Source organism: Solea senegalensis, linkage group LG17, assembly GCF_019176455.1.
Source record: "Solea senegalensis isolate Sse05_10M linkage group LG17, IFAPA_SoseM_1, whole genome shotgun sequence".
Taxonomy (NCBI): Eukaryota; Metazoa; Chordata; class Actinopteri; order Pleuronectiformes; family Soleidae; genus Solea; species Solea senegalensis.
Window position 1 is genome coordinate 14,509,700 of NC_058037.1, and position 11,644 is coordinate 14,521,343.

An 11,644-nucleotide genomic window follows, 5' to 3' on the forward strand; every position below is an offset into this window, starting at 1 on the left:
TGGTTTTGTTTTAAGACAGCGTGGCTACTAGTTATGGTTACCACCTCTTTATGTACGTTTTAACATGGTAACGGAAAAAAGCAGCTTATATGCTCTGCGTTCTACGGGCTAAGACAGATCATGTAATGTAAGCAGAGAAAAATACAATATTTTATGTTTCCTTTTGTCTTCTCTGTAGCGACTTTACAGAGACACAACACTCTGATGACTCGGTGGGATTGGAAACGACCTCCACACATTTGCAGGAACCTGGAAGGCAAAGGCAGCAGAAGCTCTGTCACCATGAAACGCGAGAGCATTTGTCACCTGCCCTTTTATTTATAGATGCAAACTTTTTTATTCTGATTCAAGATACTGTCAGGCGAGCGAACAAAGCCCAAGCAAAAAGGTATCATTTGTAGACTGTCGCGGCTTCTTTTTTTTTCCCACTCGGTCTTAATAATTGATGCCTGCCTGGAATCCTCTCTTTTTCTCCCAACTTTCACACGTGTTTGTTTTTCTCTTTCACTTGTGCTCCAGTTGGCTGGCCTCCACCGAGCTTGAAGGAAAGTCGCAGCATTTGGACTGCCACTTATCACACTCAGGCACGCAAGAAATTAAACCTCCATAGCCTCAGGTGAATGCTCTATTGGTCAAGGTGCTTTGCATTTCAGAGTCATTACATTGCTGTTCTGCACTGATTGTCCTCCGCTTGGAGGAGCAGGAGGAGGAGGAGGAGGAGGAGGAGGAGGAAGAGGGGGAGGTGGAAGCAAAAACTTAAAGGAATAAGTCCTGCATAATTATCCCAGTGCAGTAATTGTCCTGCCTCTTTTATGGAAGATAAGAGATCTGACGTAAATACAGGGGGATAAGCCTTTTTTTTCATTTCAAGGCAAATATTTTATTCCGCCCTGGATAAGTAGAGCAATCTTAGAAGTCTGGAGGATCAGCTCTTATTTTTTATTTTTTTCCACAGTCGGCGCACAGTAGAGAAAACCCCTGGTCTTGGCTCATACACAGAGCTCCACACTGCACCCCCCAAAAGAAATCAGCTCACATTCTTTATTCTCCTAATACATTATTGAAAGCTATTTTTGCAGCTGCACACCAAGAACAAAGGTTTTGCAGTTGTCACTTTCAACTTCACAGGCAGAATTGGGAGGATATTTTGGGAAACCTTTGTGTATGTGTGTGTGTGTGTGTCAGCGTGCATGTGAATGTGCAAGTGTGTGTGTGCTTTTTTCCCCCTCTCCCTGAAGTTCCACACGACTTGTCTCCCCCGAAGCAAAATTTTTGTCTTAGCATCTGCCAGGATATTAAGTGTGTCGAAAGCCTTTTTGTTATCGCACTGTTCAAAAGAGTCGTCATAGGTTTGGAATACACCCGCTACAGTATGTGCTGGTCATTCTGCACCATAGCAAATAAGACTTTAAAGCTGCAGTGTGTAACTTTGAACAGCAACGACAAAGCCTCCTTTGATAAATATTGAGATTTTAGACATTTCTTTTGCTAAATGTGGCAGATTAAGGCATATCTTTGGAATTTGTTTAAGGCTTTTTAACTGATCTAAAGTTTGGCATTGTTCGGTTTGATTCCTGTGTCGGACGTCGCGCTCATGACTCTTTCAGTGGCGACAATTTCTGACCAATCAGTGGCCAGCAGCCTATCGACGTCACATTTCAGTATCGGAACCTCGACAGAGCAGATACCAAAAAAAGCACGTGTCGTGTTCGAACTGTATAGTGCAAAAGCGCCATAACAGTTTATATTTGTTTATATTTGACAGTTACACACTACAGCTTTCAGCTGACCTCTGCAGGATTTACATTCATAATTTCCCCCTTTTCATTTCTCCAGTTTGATCTACTTTGGTCGTATTTACTTCAGCCTCGTGTTTTTTTTTCTGTTTTTACTGTATCTCTCTGTCCGCCTTGTAGAATGCAGTGCTGGCAAACACATCAGTATGTTAAGTCCAAATTGCATGGTTGAATTATCATGCTCTCCCCCCTCCCTCCATCTTCCTCCTCTCCCCCTCCAAACCCCCCTTTAAAAAAAAAAAGCCAGACTTCAAATGTCTTGCAGAGTTACTGAGATGTTGCACTGTCACTGCACAAGTCTGGATTTTCGGTTACAAATCCTTCGAGCCCTGCAGACCAACCAAGCGAGACCCTGAGTCACCAACTGCAGTGTGTGTGTTTCTGTGTGTTCAGAAGAAGAAGTAGTGACACTGCGAGAGAAGTGAAAACTCAATTAAGATCAACTTCGTAGCGCAAAGCAACATCCCGGCCTCCTCTGTACGCCCAGGCACAAAATTAAAACGTCTCTCCAGCTACACCATTTGTGTTTTATTTTCCTCCTGTAGCAAACAGATTCGGTCTGCAACATGCGCTGATGATTAATTACTCAAACAATTATTATGCCTGTCAGTTTCACCGTGGGGTTTCGGCCAAAGACGTCAGTAAACTTCTCCCTGGGCTAGAGGAGGTTTTAAAGGGCCTGTTAGAGTCGTCAGATGAGCCAACAGAGACCGTTTTTCCTCCTCCTTCTTCTTCTACCTGATAGATTTTACAGTTCACTATGTCCCCACAACCTTGGGGTGTGCTCCCAGATGAACATACATCACTGCTTTTCATCCACTCGGACGAGCTGCTGGAGGCAGTGGGGCGTCTCGGCGGTGACCGGCGGTAACAGTGGATGAACTCAGCAGCTGCTAAATGTGTCATGCACTCTCCGCCAGCCATAATTCTCCCACACTGTTGCAGCAAACATGAGAACTGTGTTTTCAGTCAACACCGGGAGTGAATTAAGGCGCACATTAAATTAATAATTGTCACCGGTCATCACTTTGGAGGATGAGAGCAAAATGCCATACATATTAATATTAAATGTATTAGTATGTACAGTATAAGCGTATGAGGGATTTAAATCAAAAATGTTGTTGGTTTTCATAACCTTAGAATATGTACTTTAGGTAAGGGACTTTAATGAGGTGCCAAATGTTATATAATATAGATTTTTGGTTCTCAGAAACTTTATAAAAGCTGCTAAGTCACTAAAACACAGTGTTAATTAATTCATTGTCTACCACTTTATCTTACATGAGGGTCGCAGGGACTAAAACTTTTGTATTTCAAAAGATTTGTTCTGTTATAATCTGCAGTTTTACCATTAATTGCCGGACTTTTATATATTTTCAGATAATAAATAGAATTGCAGATAGTTTTCCATCCATTTGCCCCCCTCTTCTCCTCATTGTGACTTGACCTGGTCCTACAAATGTACATTTTTGGTTCTAAAAAACTTGTTAGTAAAAATTCATGTTAATTCATTCATTGTCCACCACTTAATTTTACATGAGGGTCTCAGAGACTACAACATGTATTTATTATTTACTCTTTTTTTCTTCCTACTTTTCCTCCTACTTCTGTCATTCATTTTGTTTCCAGTGTGTCCACAACATCACAATTCATGCAAGGGTGACGCAGGGGTATTAAAAACACCACAGGGCATAACAACCCACGGTGTTAATCACCTTTTTTCTGGCGTTGAAAATCACTGAAAAACCAAGTGTGAAAGAGGATTAAATGAAGAATGTGTTAATATCGAACGATTATATTTTATCACGTAGAGGAAAAAGGAAATCGGCCACTAGCTTCTCTGTCATCGAAAGATTTGTTTTGTTAGTTTTGTTACAATCTGCAGTCTTACCATCAGATGTCCCCAATTCTTACTCACTGGACCTTTTATATAAAAACAGACAACTGTGAACAGATAACACGCACACAGTGTCCCCGACACCTGTTGCTGCTTCAGGACACAACAATGGCAAAGATGGTTGTTATCGGGACATTTTTTGTTAACTGTAACAACCCCTAATGGGTTAGTGCACCTTCTTCTTAGGTCAGATTGTTCTCTCGTCTTTGTGTGCTACTGTCATGGGGAATTTTGAACCCAAACGAGGCAGGTCATTGTTTTTATTTATTATACACAAATGAACAAATAAGAAAAATAACACGAATATTCAGCCTAAAAGACGAGCGAAGCTGCAGTAGAAACCTGATTTAGATATGAGCCACTGTTTCCCGAAGTAGTGATCGATATTATACTAAAGGTTTTTGACACCAGAGCACATCTTAGTTTCCTTTTGTGCTCAGGTAATGATATGACATAATCTATTTAGTGCATGTTTTGATTTCACAGTATTCAATGGAATACTGACTTTGTGACATAAATGAGGATGGAGATTAAAGGGCTGTCTCAACTAGTGCTAAAATAATCTTTCTCAACTGTTGGATGAATCAATACAATTAAGTTCATTTACAGAGAGGCACACGAGTGAGTTAGATTGAAAGGACCATTCAAATGTCCATTTTGAACCGCTGGACAAAAATGTAGGCCCTGATTATTCAAGGTGCCTTTGAGGGAAGACGGTGAACTCACAACAGAGCCACTTTATGACAGAGGACAGTGAAACAACTGCCTCAACTGTGAACATGCAAGTGATGTTAAAAATTCAAAAGCACTAAAAAAAAGGTCACAACCAGGACACAATCCAAAGCAGTGACCCACTCCTGACTCTGCCTGCTCCATGGGTTTTTAATCCTCATGTTAGTTATTCTCAGATCCTGTTTGCAGCTGTGGTCAGGCAAGTGCTTTAGGGCTTTGGTTTATGTAATGACTGCAAAGCAACACACACACATATACACACACACACATAGCTACACGTGAGGCCTGACTGAGTTGCTGCATGGCTGAAACAGAATCGTTACCCTTTTTTCTTTTACTTATTAAATGGACACACTGCTGGATTCAACATTTATTTCATGGTGAAGTACAAAAGAGGGCACGCAAACACCACAAGTGTTTGAAGGCCAAGTGTACGGTCGAGCCTGTAGAAACATTCTGCGTAGAAAAATAACTCCTTTTTTTTAATAGATGGCATCAAAAACACAAGCCTGTTTCATATAAAAGACGCTGCATTGCATTGTTTGTAAAAAAATAAAGGCCTGACAGGGATGGAAACGGTGTTTCTGTGCAATATAGCCGCACATAACCAGGCAATGATGGTCTGTTATAAAACGGTACAGAAAAATATTGCTATATTTTAACGATGTAATTGTGTGTAAATTCTTTGAAGCTCCGCATTGATATGGAAATATTCTTGACAGTGGTTTTCAATTATTTTGAATTGCAGTGAAGCCTCCAACCAATAGTTGGCAGCATGCTTTCAGCCAGCCTTAGCAAATGGCTCAGATGGACATCAAATTCCAAATGGCCGACTTCCTGTTGCGTGGAAGCCATGGTCCTAATAGACTTTTTTGTTCATCTTGGGCTGTGACATGTTTACACCAAGTTTCATAAAAATGGGTGCAACTTAATGTCGGCGTTGTCCTACCTGGTTTCACCTTTGGGGGCGCCACTGAAATATTTTGCACCAGTTTTATGCATTTCAATTTTTTTCGCGAGTTCTGGTTTGCGTGTCAAATTTCATCCGTTTTCACCAACATTTAGTATCCAGGAATTCTGATAGGTCCTCACACCGCTGTGTGAGTGCTCATGCTCCACTGATAACGAAAATTGTGGTTTTGACACTTTGGAGTTGTGACTCAAAGTGTGTTGGCACAATGCATTCATGTGATATCAATATAGAAATCTTGAAAATTGACATTGAAGAAAATTATATCACAATATACGGATTACTGGAATTGAATATTGCCCAGCAACATAATGCATCATCACCATTGTATCAGGATATACAGTATATTGAATGTCCATATTCTTGACATTACACAGCCCTACTATTAGCAGCAACCGCCTCTGTCCCACTGACTTAAACCAATGTAAGTTATGTTGATGAAGGATCTGTGTTGACTCTTCTGACATGGCACAGAGGAAAAACTCCTCAGGCTCTGTGTGTGGAGCTCACTCACTAATGACCTTAAAACCCTTCCATTCTGAAGGTCAGAGGTCAGCTGAGGGCAGAGCGAGACTCAGCTCGGCTCGCTGTAAATATGTTTATAGAAGAAACCACAGGAGCAAAATGTATATGTAGATACAGAGCTGTATAATTTTCAGTTTCTGTCAAAAATCAGGTGATCACATGTCCCGCAGCTGCTCACTGAAGACACACAGATCAACAGCTCCACACAGTGGACGACGCAGCTCGTGCCTTCATGATAAAACTCATGGTTATATACATATTTTCACAGCTATAATGACCTTACATAATTATTTCACAATAATGTGTGTTAATTTCTGCCTTTGGAAACACACACAAAAAAAGAAAGAAATCCCCTTCATGTGAAGAGCAGATATTTGAAGGTTCTTGTCCATTATGAGTTTGTCCTTTCTTTGTCATTACTTCAGCAACACTCAGTGCTTCCTCTTCCCTCCTAATGTCCACTCTTTACTGGTTCCTCCTTCAGCAGTGTACTTCAGAAGTGTATCTATAGAAAGAGAGAAATCGATGAACTGACATTAAAGAGGTCTATCGCATCTCAGTGTCTTATGTACAGAGGCAAAAATGTTAGAACCTGTGTGGATCTCAAAATATCTCACTAACCAACAAAGACAAATCTATTTGTGAGCCACAGTTCCAGAATTTCTTTGTCACACCTCAAAATTTAAAGTGAACAGATTGGAGGCAGTGGAGCCAATCACTCTCATATCTTATGGTGCTACTGCAACAACTACTACTAAAACCTTTCTGGAGATGACATTAGACTTTTGGAGAGCATCTTAAATTATTAAGGTTCCCAGGGACCCTCGGGGTTCTTTATCTGGGATTGAAAGAAGATGGGTGCCTCTTCAAAATAATGAATGTGGCTACTAAGAGGGCCATTACCAGGAATTGGTTAAAAACTGATGCCCTCGAATTAAGGCAATGGATGGACATTACGGAAGAGATTTACACAATGGAGAAAATTACGTTTGACTTTTTCTCTTTTCCTCTTCCGTTGTTCTTTTGTCAACAAACAAAACTAAATAAAGAGTTTAAAAAAACATCATGAACCACAGAAGCTAATAAAATACCTGCCAATATTTTGTGGCTATTTAACCAATTGGATTTTTAATAAGAAGCTGATCATATTTTATGCACGTTATAAATACTACTTTTGTCAAAATGCAAGGTCCGGTTACCTGGACAGAGGACTTTCTTCAGCGATGCTTTCACCTCCATCAGCTCTGGGTTTACGGAGTCTTTGCTGGCATGGAAGCTTGTAAAATGCAGCGCTGGCCACCAGTCTTTCCTTCCAGACATTGTGTCAAGGACAAGCGTCTTCCAGTTCTCTCTGTGTATTAATACACACAAGAACAGGCGTTAACAACATCCGTTAAATATTTAATCAGAACCTCCAGTTACACAAACATTAGTTTACGTACTCTGTACACTGTAATTGCTGAATGACGGCCTTTAAGCGCTTCCACGCGTCCAGGTTGTTTCTCCAGCAGGCAAAGTCCAACATGTCCAAAACGATTCCTAAAGCCTTTTGGACGTCAGTTTTTTTCTCTAAAGGGGAAATACAAATAATGGATCCAATCAGATGATAACATTCTTAAAAATGAATTAACTGATAAGAGTTCTTTGAATTTGAATCTGATTTTACCAGACTGAAGCAGGAGCGAACTGTACTCCAACATCAACTCATGGCTTGGGACCAACGCATGGAGGATCTGAAGCACAAGTAAGTACAGTTTTAAAAGATACAAGCAGAAATGTGCAGTTTCTCCTGTGATTATTTAAATAAATATATTGACATTCATTTTAATTTGCACCTTCAACACTTTCGCCAGTCTCTTTCTTGAAGCATCGCGCCGCTTTAAGTACTGGTACAGATAGACGTGGGCGTTGGGATTGGGTGGAAAGCTGTTGTCATAGGCGTAGTCATTCAGGACCTTCAAAGCCGTGTCGTAATCCTCATAGAACTCCAGCATCTGTGAGGAAGAAAGAAGTACAGTGAGGCGGAATTACAACATGATAACATCATTTGGCAAAAAGCTAATTTCTCGACATGTTCATTCACAGCAGTGTGAGATTGTCAAAACGTATAGTAGCATTGTTTTTGGGCTAAACCCTCCTGTTGTTGACTCACATGAGATGATTAATGCAAAACATGTCGAATGTACTCATTTTTAGTTCATCAGACAGTTGGGGAAATACTGTATGTTTACCTCAACGTAACTCAGTATGAAGGGATCCCAGACACCGGGGTATTTCACAATCTCCTTAAGATTCGCAGATGCATGTCTGAAGTAGTTACTCATCTCTCGGCTGACACTGTCGTCTTGATCGACTGAAAATAATCAGCCAAAAATCAAAACAACAAAAAAAACAACATCCTAATAAGTAAACAAATAAACAAAAAGAGGAGTAAACTATTTTGATGAAAACAATACAAAAACACACTTGAGGGCAAAAAGAATGCACACAGACAAGTACAATTTTCCAAACATAGTCCACTATAAGGTTCTGGATCTGCCCTCTAGGTGGCAGTATAACATTACATGAAACATTGCCTTGGTCGAGTGTAAGTGATACAAATCAATAATAGATGCCAAGATGTGTGAGGGTGTTGAGCTGTGTATTGCCTTACCAGTGTAGGAGTGTGTACGCTTTTTGTCGCACCAGGTGACATAATCCAGCAAACTCCTGTAAGCTTGGATCAGTTTAGTCGCCTGATACTGAGCCACGTTGTTCCCATACCTCCAACTCCCACAGGCAGAAAACTGAAGCTTTGCATCTTCGATGTGACCGTGGAGCAGCAGGTGGAAAACATGTTCCAGACTGATCTGACAATGCGAAGTGACGGGTGTCAACGACAATAAAAAAAACTGTGTGTGAAAACTGTGCCATGAGCAGATGTACCGTAAATAACGTACCATCAGGTAATGCTTAACTCCTGCATGTTTCATTCGTTCATAGATGTTGTTGTAATCCTCCAGGGTTGAGTTGGGGTGATGGTGAAGGATCTCGGTGCTGAGTCTCCAAATAATCTACAAAGACGGGGCTAATGTCATGTGAATGGCAAACATGCATATCAGTACCTCCTTGAACTAAATTACACACAGACCTCTTTATACTTAGGTGTGGAGCCTTCATCTAGGTCTTCTAACATTTGGGGGTAAAATGCCATATATTCTGCTGCCTCTTGCCATCTATGGTGCAGCATAGCTTCTCTGATGTGCTCCAGACAGACCCGAGTACTCCGATGAAACCCCGTTTCCCTTGATGTCTCTGAAAGTATAAACATAGCTGAACATTCTGTTCCTTCTCAGTCCTCTCTTGTAATGTAAATGGAGTAATTGCATCGGATCAAAGCCAAACATATATAACAATATACAACATTTAACTGGTCTATGTTGTGAACAGAACTTTTAAGTATGTGAGAGGAGTATAACTCACCACTAGGCATGGGATTACCCAGAGAAAGCCTGGGTTTTTTCTGTCCTTTAGCACAGATGTCACTGTTGTCATCCGAGTCCTGAAGAGACTCCAGCTCTCTATCAATGTCATCCATACTCGGTACAGCAATCAGTGTAATGTATGACTTTCACCTTCAGGAACAAAAAACACACTTTGTCTTGCAAAACTTTGAAGGTAGCTGCAGTAAAAGGTCTGATTTTTACATTAGTAAACATCTTGCAGAGATTTACATCTCACGCTGACAACATTTAAAATGTATCAGCCATTCTCAGGGACTGAGCCAGAACCCACATATGCATTGTGTTGTTGGAGATTATTATTTTGGGCCAGCAAAAAAATAATAATAACTCTTTGTTAATAAGAATTGGTACTGTGATTAATTTGTCAATCATACAGTATAGCTCTTGGGAATGTTTGGTTCACCTATTCAAAATGATTTTAGGTGTTGCAGATATGGCAGTAAACATAGTAAGAAGCTTTTTTAGTTTGCACAAATTTGCTCTTGACATTTATATTGTGAATTTCAGTCACTGTAGTTAGCCATTTTAAAGACATGGGTCCTCAAAGTGAAAAGTGTGGAAAATACTAGTACATACAACTGAAATCAGTGTTCCTACACCTTGGTTGACATCTAATTCAAGTACTTTTGAAGGACCAGTTCCCTCAAATTTAGGGATCAAATGTGCTAACACAGCTTAAGATGGGAGGGCAACTTGTAAGAGTCACTTTGCCCATGGCGTCCACTTTTATTCACTTGCAGTATGCTCTGTATCTGAACAAGCAATTGTCCTTGGATCTTGCAATTTTCTTTGGTGAGACAGAGATCTGTCTGGAATGTGCATGTCCCGGGCATCATATCATTTGTTCTCTCTTGCTTAAAGTTCTTTGTTTTGCATATTGTTCTGCATGGAATCTCAAATAATCGGCGGAGATAGACATTTACCTAAATGTCAACTTAACTTCTTTCTGCACAAAATCCAGGCACTTTCAATTGTCCCGTGTTTAATTAGGGTGATTTTCAAAAACTTTCAAGTGCCTTGAATTTTATTATTTTTTTAATATACACACTTTAAATGAACTGAACCTAGAACATGCAACCACTATATTGTATTTCACTGCTCACATAAATACCTGCTTTTTGACATTTTTAACTGGTGCTGGTAGTTAGCAATGGCTAATTAATTTGTAATAAAGTTGTAGCAAAGCGTTGGTAGCTTAGTTTCACATAAACATAACATGGCTGCCTACAGATACGCATCTATATCAGATAATTATATACTATGAGACAAGTAAGCTGCAGGCTCGGCTAATAGATACAAACGTTAGATGGGCTCCTACCTGTTTTGTTAGCCGAATGTGCCAACGACAGATCGGGTAAGTGTATAAATAAAATACGCAGAGGTTTCTCAGATAATGACTCAATTGTTTTTAAAATAGTATATAGACTGTGTGCGGAACACACCACATGTTCATCCTGTAACGTCCGTGTTGTGTGATCGGTGACCAAGGAAGTGCAGGGAAAGGCTATGCGTTTATTGGTTCATTTAGTCGGAAGAGGCGTGGCCTGTGGACAACTTCTAAATGCGAGAAGAACTTCGAACTGTAGGGGGCAGCATTACACCGCGCAGTTTACAGCCTGCAGAAGAAGTAGAGGCAATTATCATTGCTGTTGTTATTATCAGTATGATTACTGTTATTATGACCATTATTACATTACTATTATGTAAAATTAAAAAAAGTAATAATTATCCGAAGAAAATAATATGATACAAAATTGTAATTTTTAAGCATTCAAATTAGATAAATACTTAATGAAACTGGCTGTATGTTTATGCTGATCTGACGCCATTACGATGTGTGTTATTGTGGGGATCTGAATATTTTTAAGTTCCCATAGTCCATTGCATAAACGTATGTTCTTACCTTTTTATTCAACATATTTCTTTTCGATTTTAATTGTTTATTTTATTTGAATCTTGTATCTATTTAATGTTATATTTTTATGTTTTCATACACTTTTATGTGATTTTATCTGTGGAAATGTTAATATTAAATGTACTTACTTAATACTGTCATAACTTGTGTAATGTTAATACATACAGTGATTTGTGGTGTAAATCCCGTGGGATGCATGGGTTTACCATGTTGAGATTTAAAGCAACAACGTGAAAAAAAGAAGCTTCATGGTTTTCAAAGTGCCCAATTTGGAGTAAGGAGTGTTGCATTGGCGCCGGTTTTACA

The 11,644-nt window shown here is 39.7% G+C and overlaps 1 protein-coding gene across 1 annotated transcript; it reads right to left on the minus strand.

Moving 5' to 3' along the window:
* Positions 1–6,022: 6,022 nt before the first annotated feature.
* taf1a (TATA box binding protein (TBP)-associated factor, RNA polymerase I, A) lies at positions 6,023–10,896 on the minus strand. Its single transcript, XM_044049908.1, has 11 exons — positions 10,742–10,896; positions 9,383–9,534; positions 9,051–9,214; positions 8,860–8,973; positions 8,574–8,769; positions 8,152–8,273; positions 7,756–7,914; positions 7,587–7,653; positions 7,363–7,489; positions 7,120–7,271; positions 6,023–6,425 (listed from the first exon to the last, which is right to left on the minus strand). The coding sequence occupies exons 2-11, from the start codon at positions 9,495–9,497 to the stop codon at positions 6,352–6,354; spliced, it is 1,290 nt and encodes a 429-aa protein (XP_043905843.1). The 5' UTR covers positions 9,498–9,534; positions 10,742–10,896; the 3' UTR covers positions 6,023–6,351.
* Positions 10,897–11,644: the final 748 nt, after the last annotated feature.